Source organism: Sinohyriopsis cumingii, chromosome 1 (genome assembly GCF_028554795.1).
Source record: "Sinohyriopsis cumingii isolate HCF-2022 chromosome 1, ASM2855479v2, whole genome shotgun sequence".
NCBI lineage: Eukaryota > Metazoa > Mollusca > Bivalvia > Unionida > Unionidae > Sinohyriopsis > Sinohyriopsis cumingii.
Genome location: NC_142961.1, coordinates 109,261,753 through 109,277,360, shown reverse-complemented (window position 1 = coordinate 109,277,360; position 15,608 = coordinate 109,261,753). Strand labels below are relative to the sequence as shown.

Below are 15,608 nucleotides of genomic sequence, written 5' to 3'. Positions count from 1 at the left end.
AATTATTTGAATATCTGAGAGGAAATCTGGTATTCAAACCTTGGAGCACTAAATTATAAAGCCATCCTTCAAGTTCAATCTATAATTTCAATTATCAACAGAACTACTGCAAGGTCCAAGTCAACAATGCCAGTTTTAATGAATTTTTTATATATAAAAAAAATGCAATAAATATTTTCCTAACCCTGTAATTTCGTCCCTCATTCCGAGTCTATTAAAATGACCCTATTCCATGAAATAAATTTTGTGTGAAACAACAGTCAAGTCTTAAAAATGATTTGAAGCATCACAGAACTGTAAAACCAGTTTTAAAAATTGCATTTTTTCTAAGCTGATGTGTAATACTGAAAAGAATTTCAAGTTGCTTAGACAAAACTTAAAAATGAACTTCCATCTGGCTTTTTTTCTCTCAGGGAAGTCTCTTCCTAAAGCATGCAAATAAAAAAAAAATAATCAAAGACTTGTTAAAACACCAGCTTCATTTCCTTTTTAAAGCAATTAATTGTCACTATTCCATTACTGAAGTTGTGCACATATAATGCCTGCCCAACTATACAAGATCCAAGCCACCTAATTCATTTGTAGGTGAGGGTTTATAGCGTCTGATCTATCTCAATTTCAAACAGAATAGACCCAGATCACTCAATACATTATCTGTCAGCACATTTGGGTCTGCTCTGATCATAAATGCCTTATGAATATAAATATGCTTATACTTTTCAATGTGAATAAGTAATAGAAGATACGAGTTTACTCCTGCACGAAAAAACATTACTTGAAACCTTTCTTTTCATTTCATACATGCCATTCTTTAAAATTTATGAAGAAAAAAAATTTAAAAACATATTTTTTGTTCAGCATCTTGAAAACAAACAAATACCTCTATTCCATTACAAGAAATGAAAATACAATATCCCTTGCACCAGTCATTTCTATTGGTACAGCACCATTTCTATTGGTTCAGTCATTTCTATTGGTTCAGAGCCATTTCTGTATGAGGCACTTAACTGGTCTATGTTATTTTGGACATCTGGGAAGTTTTCTTGGTAACAAAAAATATCTAATCAAAACTTGTAAATCCCCCCCCCCGTTCTTCCTAGTTCAGATTCATTATCTTCTCTCTGGGACAATCAATGAGATTTATGGGCATAAACCATTTCTAATTAAAGCTCTCCCTTGCTTTAATGCCGTTCACAAGCCCTAAAACTGGACTTTCTTATTGGTGAATTCACCTTATAATTGAGGTCAATTATACCAGATATTACCGTTAAAAAACGAAACTGGATCCATGACCATGCCTGTCTCAGACACCAGTTTATACTTTGCTGCACCTTATAGTGAATAGTGCAAGTTGAATTACAGTGAAACCTCTTTAACGAATCCTTTTACAGATTACCAGATGAAATCATTCCCCATAAATTGTCAATCAGATATGGACATATTCCGATATACATCTCACCATCCTACATCACAAGCATGTAGATCTGTATGTCAACCAACATCAACCATTGGTTAAAGTGGGTTTTTTTAATTAAAAAAACTGGAGTTGTTATAGGGTTAAATGCCATTTTTCAGTACAAGATAGGCTATACATGGCAGCCAGTATTAATGGTGTAGGAAGAACTCAGGGAAAAAGCCCAAAGAACCACCGACCCACAAGAAGCTACTGGCAAGCTTTCTCACATACCCACATTGGCCAAACCTGAGACTCGAAGCAATGCAGACAGAGGTGAGATGGCACTGATGTAATGGCGAGTGCTTTAGACCACTTGGCCACTCTTCCTCTTCCCCCAAAAATGGAAATTCTCAAGCAAGAAAACTAGCCATGGAAAATGGCTTCTGTCTTAATGTCATTTGTGTACTTTATCCTTACTGCAAAAGATCACTCAGTCATATATTCAATAATTCTGATATGAAGTGAACACAGTCTAGGAAAAAAAAGTTTTCTTGTGGCAAGATTTTGCCTTTAATTTTGCTCTGGCAATGTCATGTGAAAAATATGAGGTGTACCAAAAGACATTAGACAAATACTGGCTACTCTGACAAGTCTGATTGTTTTCAAATACTTCAACCAACGGTTTTAAATGGCTGGGATTTTAGGTTAATGCAGAAATTCGTAAAGTGAAATAGCTTGATGCCTGTGATGTCGGATGGTGTGATTGAGATAAATGAAGCCTAGATTATGAGGCTTCACCGTATTTAAAAATATAAAAATAATTTTTTGTAACTACCTGAACAGATGTTACATGTCCACACAGAAAAACTAAGATCTTGTAAGAGTAGATGTTTTACCATATGTGCTCACTTATAAGTCGACATCCAAATGCAAACTGCACATACCTGGATAATGTGTTGGCTGTCTGGGTCTATGCAGTTTGTTAGTTTGGTGTTATTAGTAGAACATATACCCTGATATGCAGGCACATTATCATATGGCACAACAGCATCTTTGTTGACTGCAGTTTGATTTGACTTGTAAGCAAGTAAAGACAGTATTCAAATTTCTTCTCTCAGGCTACAAGATACCATTATAGTATTTTACAGTTTGATTTCCACACAAAATTCAATATAAGAAGCACTTCTGAAAGCACGTTTTACTTTTAGTATACTGAAGTTTAATTCTGTCAGCAACTTTATCATGTCCAGCTGTGCTTTTAAAAGCAGCAAGAAAAATTCCTCTAAATACTCATCTAGATGATAATTAAGACGTGTCAAGTCAAAATATTACCGCCTCTGCTTGATCAGATTAAGTTGTGAAAGATGTCAGAAATAATGGAACATAATATCTAAGAAAGATCTTTTATATTACTGTATATACTTGCTTATAAGATGAGTCCAACTGCAAAATGTACAAATCCAGATATGCGATCACATGTGTTGGTAGATCTGGGTCTGTGCAGTTTGTAAAAAGTAATCAGCTGAAAAACTTGGATCTTGGTCTGCAGGTGCATTATGCTACAGCAGATCAGAATCTTTTGTTTGCAGTTTGACTTGTCTTACAAGTATATAAGGTATTTTCTCTTCTTGAGGGAAGTTATGTACCATATATACAAGTCAGTTCCAATTGCAAACAATACAGACCCTAATCTGCCATTGCATAATGTGCTGGCAGATCAGGGTCTATTTTGTTTGTTCTACATAATACTCCTTAGAAATTGCATTGACCTTTATCTGCCGTCATAATGCACTTGTTTGTGCAGTTTTCAGTTAGATCTAACTTTTAAGTGACTATTTTAAGTATTTCGTATTTTTTGTCTAGTGCATAGCATTCACTCAGGAAATGTTTTCCACGTAAGCTTGTTCAGTGAATGAAAGTGAAGTAAAATTCACAATTTTCTTTGAGTACTGAATGCTACCTACACATCAAATTATCTTAAACATTTCCATTTAAAATGATATGTAGCAGAAATTTGTACATTATATGAATTCATTTTGATGACTGTACGATGTAAAATGTTAAAATTATCAAAGACTGAACCCAGAACTACACAGAAACCATATTTACTATCGGTTTTCAATAACAAAACAAAATTGTGTACTCAGCTAGACAATGAATATTGTGCAGGCATTTCAGATGTAAAATTCTGACAAATAGATGGTAACTTGAGCGGCGACATTCAAAATTCTTCCATTCCAAATCAGTGGAATTTTAACATGGGTTTGGGGGATAAAATTATGTCTGGGAAATGCTTAGCCTCTTTAGCCCCCCACCAAGGATGCATCCCCCAGATCCTTTGCCTACTTTTTTATGTTCCCCCTAAACATATTCCTGGATCCATCTCTGCCGACTTTGGGTTGGTCACTGGATACCAAATACACCCAGCTAATGCATTTTGTAAATTAAATTTTGGTTGAATGTGGAATCAAGTTTATATTTTATGAAAATTTGTGTGAAATATAAACAAGCTGAGATGGTATTGGGGGAATATTTCAGGGGTGCATCTAGGATTTAGTAAATTTGTGCACTGTCACCCCTGTAAATTTTTAAAAAAAGAGCCCCAATCTGGTCATAGCTGGAGGCTCTTAACTGGACAGAAAAAGTAACTAACAAAGTAGTGTTATAATGTGGCCATAACAAGATTCTAAATATGGCTGTTGTGGCAGCCATATTGAATGTGTGAGTGGCACCATTTTCATTTAGATCAACTAGACATCACTGAAGTCTCCTGGTGAAAACCACACATCACGCATACAGGACATCACATTGGTACCATTTTCATTTAAAACCAACATCACAAAATGTCTTGTAATGAAAACCTCATACTGATATAACCAATCATTCATGAGAAGCAGCAATAACATGATTTTCAAGATGGCTGTTCTGGCAGCCACAATGGCTGTCCAAACAGTATCATTTTCATATAGAACCAACTAGGCCATGGCATGAAAGTGGGTGTCAAGTTTAATAAGAATCCTCCAAGTATTTTAGTAATAACAAACTTGCGCTAAGGAGCAAAAAACATCCCATCAGCTCTTCTGTGGAGCTAATAATCTGATGCCACAACTCTTTTTTTAAGCATGAGAAATTAAAATCTTTTTCAAAACCCTTTTTATCAAATATTAATTTCTTAATAACTTCTGAAATAATTTCTGTGCTCGACATGAAATTGTGATTTTTCTTATGCTAAACAATGCAGCCAATAAAGTACCAACTTGAAACAAAACCTCGTCACTCTCTATCAATTATTTAAAATGTCTGCATGAAATAATGATCTGAACGTATTTTCATCTGCTTGCATTGTATGGTCTTCAAATAACATAATGACTTTGCATCTGTCACATAAATACACAATTTATTAATTTCTACATTTCTGGATGCAAATTTCCAAGTGACGAATAGTGTACAGAATGAAGTCAGCTGCATGCACTTTGAAGACCAAGATGACAAGGATATAAATATGAGTTTTGTTTTTTATATGGGATATGTTTAAAATTGTAACAACATTGTAGATCTGTATCGGATTCTTGAAAGCTATTTGTTCAGAAAACTTGAAACCATGTTCCATTTCCTAAAAGTTTTTATTTTTTATTTGGTAACATTACTAATCTAGGTCAACAACATTTTCAATAATGACTGTACACCACGACACTGGACCAAATTTTTAGATGAGCGAGAAATGTTGGCACTGATCTAACGTTATCTCACATTTGTACTGTAAAAGCAGATGCAATTTTTCATTCAAAGCAACCTGATGCGTTTTGAACTTTCAATTTTGACTGAACTATTTAATTTCTTTTAATCAACAACTGTAGTTTCAAATGCAGAAGATCATGTTTTTAAAATGCTACGTAATGTTCATGGAATTAGATTCTGTATTCGAAGATGTAAAATGGTTTAATGATGCAAACGGATCTTTACAAAATAAGAGAGGTATCATAAGGAAATACCTGTAAAGTCTCCTACACCACCACTTAATACTTTAACCCTTGGAGGTTTTTGTCATTTTCGCCTGAAAATTGAGTAGGAAACACATTCTGAAAGCTATTTCTGAATAGATCCGTAAACACCAAATCCCAAGTGATCTTTCAATAACATACTGCCTAGTTGTGTTAGAAACATCGTTTTTCATTGGCTATTTGGCTCGTGCATGAGCAGAAGGGTAAAAGTTGGAGTTTCTTCTTTTTTGTTGCTAAACAGAGCCATTTTTTTTGTTTCGAGACCAATCTTTATTCTAAATGCCCATCTTATCCTACTTTTTGCAAAGGTTAATCTGTCTGTTTGCAGTTCATACTGGTTTGCCTTAGATCTGAGACCAAAAAGTCTAAAATCTGGACACAAAATTGGATTCTGACCACAGGTGAAGTTTTGGTAGAAAAAAGTCGGGTCCAAACAATGAGGTTTTTTTAATCTGTATTTTGTAGTGCAACTAGATATTCTGATTATTTGGTATCATTGTAGAGCTACATCTGTCTACCTTTCTATAATACCACCCAATTTAGTGTATCATGCATGACCATGACACTACAGAGCTCGGCAGTAGGCTACTACCTCCTGCCACATTAACTTGTCGCTAGGGGTTAATGTGTTAATTTGACCCAAGTCACCAAGGTAGATTTGACTGGGTACGTTATCACATTTTTCTTGGCCACAAAAAATTGTCCCACATCACGATAGTGATTGCAACGCATTAGAGTGGTCCCTCACTATAAAGACCTTAGTATAACACATTCCCTTTTATGAGGGCATGGAATCCATTACATAAAAGTAATATATACAAGGTACCACAGTATAAGGAGACGACACCTGCTACACTGATGGCACCTAAAAAACACCATTTTAGAGCATGATCAGTGTTGATCAGTATTATACTTAAAGAAGAACATTCCACCAAGCCAAATTGTCAATATCCAAAAGTTTAACCATTTTATAGAAGTGGTCAGAATAAAGACGCATGATTCGTATCAATATGTCCTATCAGCACCAAAACATATCATCAGTCGGCTGAGTAAGCCATGTTACATGCTGGAGAATTAAGGAAATCTTCATTGTAGATAATACAGGTTATGAACAAGTGATCATGAATGAGATTTTGTGTCTGGAGAAAAGATTTTTACTAATAAAAAACCCTACAGGATACTTACATTAAAATCTACTTGATTGGGCATTCTAACAGGTCCTGGCCCCCTGGGCCCACCAGGATACCTTGGAGACATAAAGGGCTGCAAGAAAACAAAAATAACATAAACACAGAATTAAAGTTAGAAGTTACACACAACATTTACTGTTTACATCCAGTTATAATCCCAGGTTCGGAGTTAATGTTTGTTTTTGTTTGGTGCAAAGTCCTTGTGTACTTGCTTGTAAATGAAGTCCAACTGTAAACAACACAGACCCTGATCTGCCATCACTGATTACAACTGGACTTGACTTATAAATGATGTTTACTAAAGATATCTTTCTCGCTTACAAAACATATCCCCAACATATTGTTTTACAAATTTATTAGGCTGGCCCTATGGTCTTATTATGGGACAGAAATACTTTAGTCAAAATTATGTAACGATTTATTAAAAGAACTCCTCACAAAAAAATTCATGAAACCTCAATGATTATATTTCTTACCTGCATACTATTAAATAACAAGGTTGTGTTACATATGAATACTAACACTTCCTGAATATGAACAGCACCTGCTTTATTACATTCATTAATTTTGCCTGCATCTTTTGCATAATTCTGAACAACTGCTCAAGTACTGCACTTAACATGCATAACTTTCTGCACAAATATATATGTAGTCAAATTCTAAGTTCTGTAGTTTAACATGCATAACTTTCTGCACAATACATATATATGTAGTCAAATTCTAAGTACTGTGGTTTAACATGCATAACTTGACACAATAAATATATATGTAGTCAATTTCAAAGTATTGTGGTTTAACATACATAACTTTACACACAATAAATATATATATAGTCAAATTCAATACGCTGCAGTTTAACATGCATAACTTTCCGCACATTGAATATATATGTAGTCAAATTCAAAGTACTGTGGTTTAACATGCATAACTTGACACAATAAATATGTATGTAGTCAATTTTAAAGTACTGTGGTTTAACATGCATAACTTTACACACAATAAATATATATGTAGTCAAATTCAATACGCTGCAGTTTAACATGCATAAATTGACACACAATAAATATATATGTAGTCAAATTCAACGTACTGTGGTTTAACATGCATAACTTGACACAATAAATATATATGTAGTCAAATTCAAAGTACTGTGGTTTAACATGCATAACTTGACACAATAAATATATATGTAGTCAAATTCAAAGTACTGTGGTTTAACATGCATAACTTGACACACAATAAATATATATGTAGTCAAATTCAAAGTACTGTGGTTTAACATGCATAACTTGACACACAATAAATACACACAGTCAAATTCAACGTACTGTGGTTTAACATGCATACCTTGACACACAATATATATATGTGTAGTCAAATTCAAAGTACAGTGGTTTAACATGCATAACTTGACACACAATAAATATATGTGTCAAATTCAATATACTGCAGTTTAACATGCATACCTTGACACACAATATATATATGTGTAGTCAAATTCAAAGTACAGAGAATACTGATGGCTTGTAAGGTGATACTAATTTACACAAGATTGGATGGAAGAACGCAAATCCTGATATACCATTATTATGGTCTTAATATACCATCATAAACAGATTGCTCTATATGGTACCATCATAAACAGACTGCTCTGTATGTTTTGTTCATAAACAGACTGGTACTCTGTATGCTCTAGTTAATCTGGAGGATATTTTCTACATTTATATTATTATACTTATGCTGACATCTGAAACGTTATCCAAGGATCTGAAGTTTTTTAATGGTCATTTTCTTTTTAAAAAGCAATTTTATAAAATCCTTTAACTCTTTACCTTCTGCTAATGCATATATGCGACACTAAAAATAACCTTCTATCCTCACAGATGTGCATACAAGTTGTTTACAATACTCTGTCCCTGTTGACTCGTGCACGTATTCTCAGCCAAGGGTTGGGAAACCCCAAAGATGTATATAAAGGTTTCATATTAAAATTTTGCACTGGATGAAATTTCAAACTTCTTTGGGGGTTTTTTAAAACAGTATTTAGCGAATGAAAACAGTCCATACTTAAAATGATAAAAGTGTTCTATTAGTAGTTTCACTGCCTATAAGCAGTAATTTCCACTGAAATCGAAGTCAGTTGTGAAAGTGAAACAAAAATGTCAACATTCAGGTATTCCAACTAAAATTTTGAAGGATTTGAAAGTGACAACATTGCAAATGACATCAAAGCTTTAATGATCCGATTCAAGATGAATAATCAGACATTAGTATAAGTCCTGTTTCGACAGCTACATTTCAGATTTATCTGAATCTAAGGATGAAACACGACAACATTACATCGTCCAAACACGTGAGACCAGTAAATATGGACGATTTAAAGCTAATTCTGGGCCAAAATTTCAGTTTGATAAATATGCAAGGGTAACTGATTTCTTCTTACAACTTTTTCCCAAACAAATACTACAGTCATTAGTAGCTGAAACAGAAGTAAAAAAAACAAAGTAGTGAGAAGCCTGATCGAAAGTGGTCACCTACTTCGGTACATGTCATTTTTATTATACTGCATTTTCCAAAATAAACTGAAGTGTTTAAAATTTTATTATATAGTTAGCATGGGATAAGACTGATAATAGAAAACACAGACAGCATGTGAACTAACTCAAGTGGATCTCATTAAGGCGGCCATTATCATGCTCTGGGGCTTAGCCTAAATACAGCCATTTAGCACTTGCAGATGGTAAAGAACTACCATGTGAAATTACTATCAGGGTAATTTTTGAAATTATTAATCATTTACCTAAATTGTTGTTGCCTCACCTGGCATTTATTTGAAAGGTCATTGCATATACAGTATACTGTGTTTACTATTTTAGAAAGATCATCATGATTGTTTCTTTTTTTAGCAATACAAACTATATTTAGTAAAAGGGAATGGACACTATGCCATAAGCATGAAGGTATTAAAATCTCTCAAAGATTAAAAAAAAAATCCTTTAATTTGTTCGCTGATAGCTTCAATGACTCTGTGCTAATTATTATTCTGTGGATGTTTAATTATATTTAATGAATGACCTCAAAATATTCACTAATTATCGGCAATTATGAGGAAAAATTTTAATAGCCATGCCATACACTTCTTGCTGTAAAACATATCTATAGTTCTATGACTGGCAATTCACTTCTCTAATTCTGTTCTGGTTTGGGACTCTGAGAAAGAACAGATCTGTCTACAGTGTAAACATGTCCAATTCATATTTTTCAGATTCAACCCTGAGTGTAATAATTCTTTTGTTGGGCCCAATAATGAGTTCTAACAGGAGCAATGGCTGACATGATGACAGTTTATCATTTTGCAAAGTTGCCTCTTTGTTGTTTACTGTAATCTAATTGGTGCTATTTTTGTTGTCTTCACAACCCTATCACAGGCCTTCCTCTTTTTATAAGTGAGTTTGAACAGCTTTCCTTCACCAGTAATTTATTTCACATCAACGTAATCTAAAAACCACCTGGCATCTGTGTAACTAATTGCCAGAGATGAACAGCTACACAAGTTTTGCAAGGTTATGTATTAAGTTTTACAAGATTACTGGTAAAAGTTATGCACAATTATAAGCAAAATTTTACAAAATCTAAACATTTAATCATTAATTATTTCTGGATATGTAAAAACAATAGTGCTTCATTTAAAAACTTACATTCCCTCAATTAAATTTACATAGTTTTGGCAAAATTCAAATGGACATTTTTCATGGGGTGGGGAAACGGAGAATGTTTGATTCAACCAGGATATTATTTCTGTTCCAGCTTAAGGTAATTTTTATCAAGTAAAACCCAGTATAATGACAAGATTAAGAACCGAGAGCAAGAAGTGTTTTAAAGCTGTTTGGGGGCCAGACATTTTTTTTTTGAAAAAGAAAGCACACACATTTCCCTGCCAAAAATTACTGTAAAGGGTTGATCCTTAGACCAGACACCTACATGTATTATTTTAGGATATTTCAAACATGAGCATATTTACCTTGGCTTACTTGATCAAATTCCTTTGAAGCTTTAAGAATTATTTGAAGACCTGTTCAAGCACAGACAATACCAAATCAAACTGGTGTGCAGTATAATTTACAGCTGATAAAAACCAAAAATATTCTTTGGGGTACCAGTCTGTGTATTAGGGGAAGAAAACAAAGAAGAGCTTATCAATAAATGCTCGTCAATCTGAATATTGCAATTTAAAAAGAAATCATGCATCTTTTGAACCTGATTAAAGCGAACACAATACTTGAAAGAGTCCATGAAAAGACTGCCACATGAATGAATGTCACTGCAATGAGATTCATGTCCAAATCATCAATATCTGGGATCTATCAAAGTATACACTGTATATACTTGAATCAAACTAAAAACAAAAAGAAAGATCCTGATCTGCCATCGCAAAATGCACCTGCAGATCAGAGTCTATGTTGATTGTTCTACTGACTACTCCCATCTATCAAAGTATACACTGTATATACTCACTTATAAGTTGAATCAAACTAAAAACAAAAAGAAAGATCCTGATCTGCCATCGCAAAATGCACCTGCAGATCAGAGTCTATGTTGATTGTTCTACTGACTACTCCCATCTATCAAAGTATACACTGTATATACTCACTTATAAGTTGAATCAAACTAAAAACAAAAAGAAAGATCCTGATCTGCCATCGCAAAATGCACCTGCAGATCAGAGTCTATGTTGATTGTTCTACTGACTACTCCCATCAAACTGCAAAGACCCAGATATGCCCACACATTATGTGCCAGCAGATCTGAGCCTGTGCAGTCTGCAGTTGGGTCATCTTATAAACAAGTACATACAATACTTTTCATATTGAGAAAGCAAATGAAAAATTAAAGCTTGATAAATCACACTCAGGTTGAATCTGAAACTCACGAATCAGTCAATCCCCCATCCAATAAATTCTGACCACAAGTGGTCTTCCTAAAAAAATCTAACAAAGAATCAGTTAGAATGAAAGACAGCTGCATTTTTAATTTCCCACTGAAGATGATTAGATGAAATCACAAGAGGATAGACTGATAATTACATAGATAATTGAAACTCGTAATAATACTGCCCAAGCTTTTTTCTCAAAGTCTGACTTCAACATGGCCAAGAAGTTGCCAAACCAGCTTAAGAGTACTTCTGTTGTGCAGAAATGGTGGAAAATCCATGGTGAAAAGGAGCCAATGGTACATAACCAAGTCAATCCAAATAAAAAGTACAGCAAAAGAACTGACTGATAATCTTTAACAAAAACTGCCAAATTTGTTTGGGGGGGGGGGGAGAAAAAGAGAGAGCATTTAAGAAAAACAAATTGTGACTTGAATGCTATAATTTTGGGGAAACCAACAGGAATTAAGTACACAATATTTGATGCTCAGACAAATGATGTCCTTTTAGTGAGACCACCTGTCTTGACATAACCACATTTTTGATGGCAGATGGGCTGGTCTTTCCAACAAAAAAAAAAAAAAGGGAAAAAGATTTCACTATTTTGATTTAGGTATTTATCTGGAAAGTCACCATTATGCAGATGTTATAACTGGCAATAAATATTGGGAGATGGGGTCCCAGATAAAACTGGATTCTTCAAAATCAAATACTGTATTACAGTAACATGAAAAGTTTAAGTTATGTACTTTCTGATACTATCAGCTGACCACTCAGATGGACAACACTGGATATTAGCTGAATGAAACTAATGACACTAAATAGTCAGTCACTACCTTTGTACATGCTGACTGAACTCAAGGACAAGTTAAGTGTAATGTGTACATATTACCACCACTGCACATTATTTCAAGCTTGCAGTCCACCATTATAAACTCGCATGCATAATATAAATCCAAATGACAGACCCTGGTACCCCAGCATTTTGAACATCATAGATTAAGTCTACAATGTTTGCAGGTCAGTGTGTGGTGTGTTTCTCAATACTTGTGGTACATTTCTCATGATGTGGTATATTTCCCATAACATGTGGTATATTTCTCATTACTTGTACATTTCTCATGATGAGGTATATTTCTCATAAAGTGGTATATTTCACATGACTTGTACATTTCTAATGACGTGGCATATTTCTCTTAACGTGGTATATTTTTCATGATGTGTGGTACATTTCTCATGATGTGGTATATTTCTTATTACTTGTACACTTCTCATGATGAGGTGTATTTCTCATAACATATGGTACATTTCTCATGACGTGGTATATTTCTGATAACGTGGTATATTTCACACGACTTGTATATTTCTAATGACGTGGCATATTTCTCATAACATGTGGTATATTTCTCATAACATGTGGTATATTTCTCATAATGTGTGGTATATTTCTCATGACTTTATAGCAGAAATAAACTGAAAAAAGAATTCCCAAGAGCTACATGCCCATTAAAAATATACCTTTTGTCCCAAGCTAGCACAAAGAACAAGTTTAATGTGGCATTGGAACATGTTAAAGCCTTATGCCCAAAGCATTCCTATGCCACAATAAAAAAGTCACCACCCCCCAGCTCCTACAAACTTGATTAAACAAAACAAAAATGTTTTTCTCTGATCCAAAATTGATGCTTTAGGAATATTGTCCAGGGTGGATGGAATCTAAAACAATTATGGGTTTTTAACAGTGCATCAAATAATAATATCTACCTGCAGATGGGATTATAAACGCAGCAGTTCTTCTAAAGATGTACAAAATAGATTGATCACATGATCCCTGCAGGATTAAATGGGCATGTACAATAATAAATTCTAAGAATTACAGCTCTTCTCAGATATTGCATAGAACATCATCCACTAACAAATATACTGTCTGCAAAGAACAGTGTTAAACCCACAAAAACAAAACAAATTCTTATTTTTCTTGCCATCCAAGGGATTGGAAATTTAGAACTGTCCTCCTGCATGTCTAAGAGGTAACTAATGGAGGTTACCTTCTTGCCCTGGATGCATTCTTTGATGGTGTTCCTTCAATTACGAAAAAGATCTTGTTTAATTACCTTAAATTTAAAGATGAACCACTTTTTTACCTTTATTTTGTATGTCTACACAAGCCATGCCTAAATTTACTTGACAGAATACAGTCAGAATTGATGTGTCATTCAACACCATATGGACACACAAACACAGTCATAAATGCAAGCACCTACATACACATACATACTGTTTACAAGTCCATGATGGACCAACTTGTGTGTGTATGTCATATCGCTATGATGTCTGCAGTGTGGCAGCCTACAGTGACAGAACGAACATGTATTTTTCAAATTATTTTTTCATTTAGCTTCATGAAACAAATGGTACTACCAGTGGGTAGGATTCACTTGGTTTGTAAGTATCCGTGTCCATTTAAACATTAAATTATTTACGTGCTCACACAGTTCCGGTGTACTGCTGTTATACAGTTGGCTAATGTCATGACACATATGATTGATGCCCCATGTCACTCTTTTTGGACTACTTTACTTCTTGCAGAAATGTCTATTTCATTTGTAATGAGAAAACAATCTTAGTTTTTTTGATAACTGTTGTTAATGCACTGTTTATGCCTGGCTTGCTCTATGCAGGAATGGCAAAAAAACAAACCCATCCAGTTATTTCATTAACATCCAAACATTGGAGATGGAAGAGTTTGTCCACCCTTTTTTTATATCAAACTGAACAGATATGTGCTATCTGATTTCACATCACTAAAACAGTTGTCTCTCTCTCTCTCTCTCTCTCATACAATGATCCATCGACTTCCTCTACTGAACAGCTCTGCAGAGAATATTGTTTGAAGACCTAATATCTTTAATGTTTACAAAAATCATTTTAACTTGTGTAATGTGATCAAAATGTCTTTCGAAGCAATGATTTTTATTCCTGAAATATTTACAGCAGAATATGGTTCTGTATTTTAAAATATCTTTCATACAAGCACCTCGACAAGCACCCAGTGCTTAGCTCATACAGTTAATAAATTATTAGCTATTGTCCAGTTTTTAAAGTAATTCAACCATGAAATTCATGCAAATAAAAATTATCTTCAATAACAATTGTTTGATATGCTAATTCTGATAAAAATTCGAGATAAATTGTATATTTTTTTATTTTTTTTTTAACAAAAGCACCATTAATTAATTTAATGCAAATGTTAATTTTCTCTTGCAACACTATGGCAAAATGACACCTGCCCAATTGAAACTGATTAATTGTAATTATTACATGTCCAAATGATGGAAACCAACCAATGTGAATGAACCAATATCACTGACATAATGGAAATCTGACTCGGAAACAATCATATTCAGCCGACCTATCAATTTACAAATAAAAGTTTTCACATTTACAGAAGTGAAAAAATTTCTGCCAAATCTTGTATTTTTTTAATGATAATTGTCCATCGTATGAAATGAAATGTTCAGTCTGGCAAGTGGAATGTCAAAGGTCAGCACTTTTATTGCCGTTTGTTGGATCTACTTATTACAAATAGATTCAAATCAAACTTGGAGCAAAACACTGGATATCAAGTTTAAAATGATCCAGAATACAACGAAAGAATGGGAATAATTTGTCTTCAAAAAATGAAGAAACCATGCTTGGCAATTTTAACTCTGCAATTTTTTTTAACTGTTCATTATTATATTTTAAAAACCATTTTAAGTTGAGTAGATGCTATGTTATTTCTATGCAAATCTTTCACTTTTTTTTTTAAACTTTCTCCTCAACTCCTCAATAGAACATACATGTTAAGCTTCTCCTCAACAAATCGTTTAATCAAACCTTTTAGGCTTACAGATGTATTTACAAATTTTTTACAACAGTAAAGAAATCTAAATATTTGCATTTGTTAAGCTCTACTTAAATTTCCTGTCCCGAGGGCAAGTTGGAGAAAATCAATAGTTAATGACTGGTTTAATTCATTCTCAAGACCTTCAAGTAATCTCTTCATTTTCGGCAGGTATTGAAAAATTCTATGAGGTTAAAATATGCTA

At 33.8% G+C, this 15,608-nt stretch overlaps 1 protein-coding gene and 1 long non-coding RNA gene across 23 annotated transcripts in view; one reads left to right on the top strand and one right to left on the bottom strand.

Annotated features, from left to right (window-relative positions):
* The window catches only part of LOC149807575 (single-stranded DNA-binding protein 2-like), a 202,057-nt gene that overhangs the window by 88,265 nt on the left and 98,184 nt on the right, over window positions 1–15,608 (bottom strand). For all 17 annotated transcript variants that reach the window (XM_089968132.1, XM_089968104.1, XM_089968144.1 and 14 more), the window contains one exon: window positions 6,583–6,660. In XM_089968132.1, the coding sequence (XP_089824258.1) occupies window positions 6,583–6,660 (78 nt within the window). The remainder of the gene's footprint in view (window positions 1–6,582; window positions 6,661–15,608) is intronic.
* LOC149807576 (uncharacterized) overlaps window positions 1–15,608 on the top strand; it is a 62,082-nt gene that overhangs the window by 22,540 nt on the left and 23,934 nt on the right. The window lies entirely within an intron of this gene.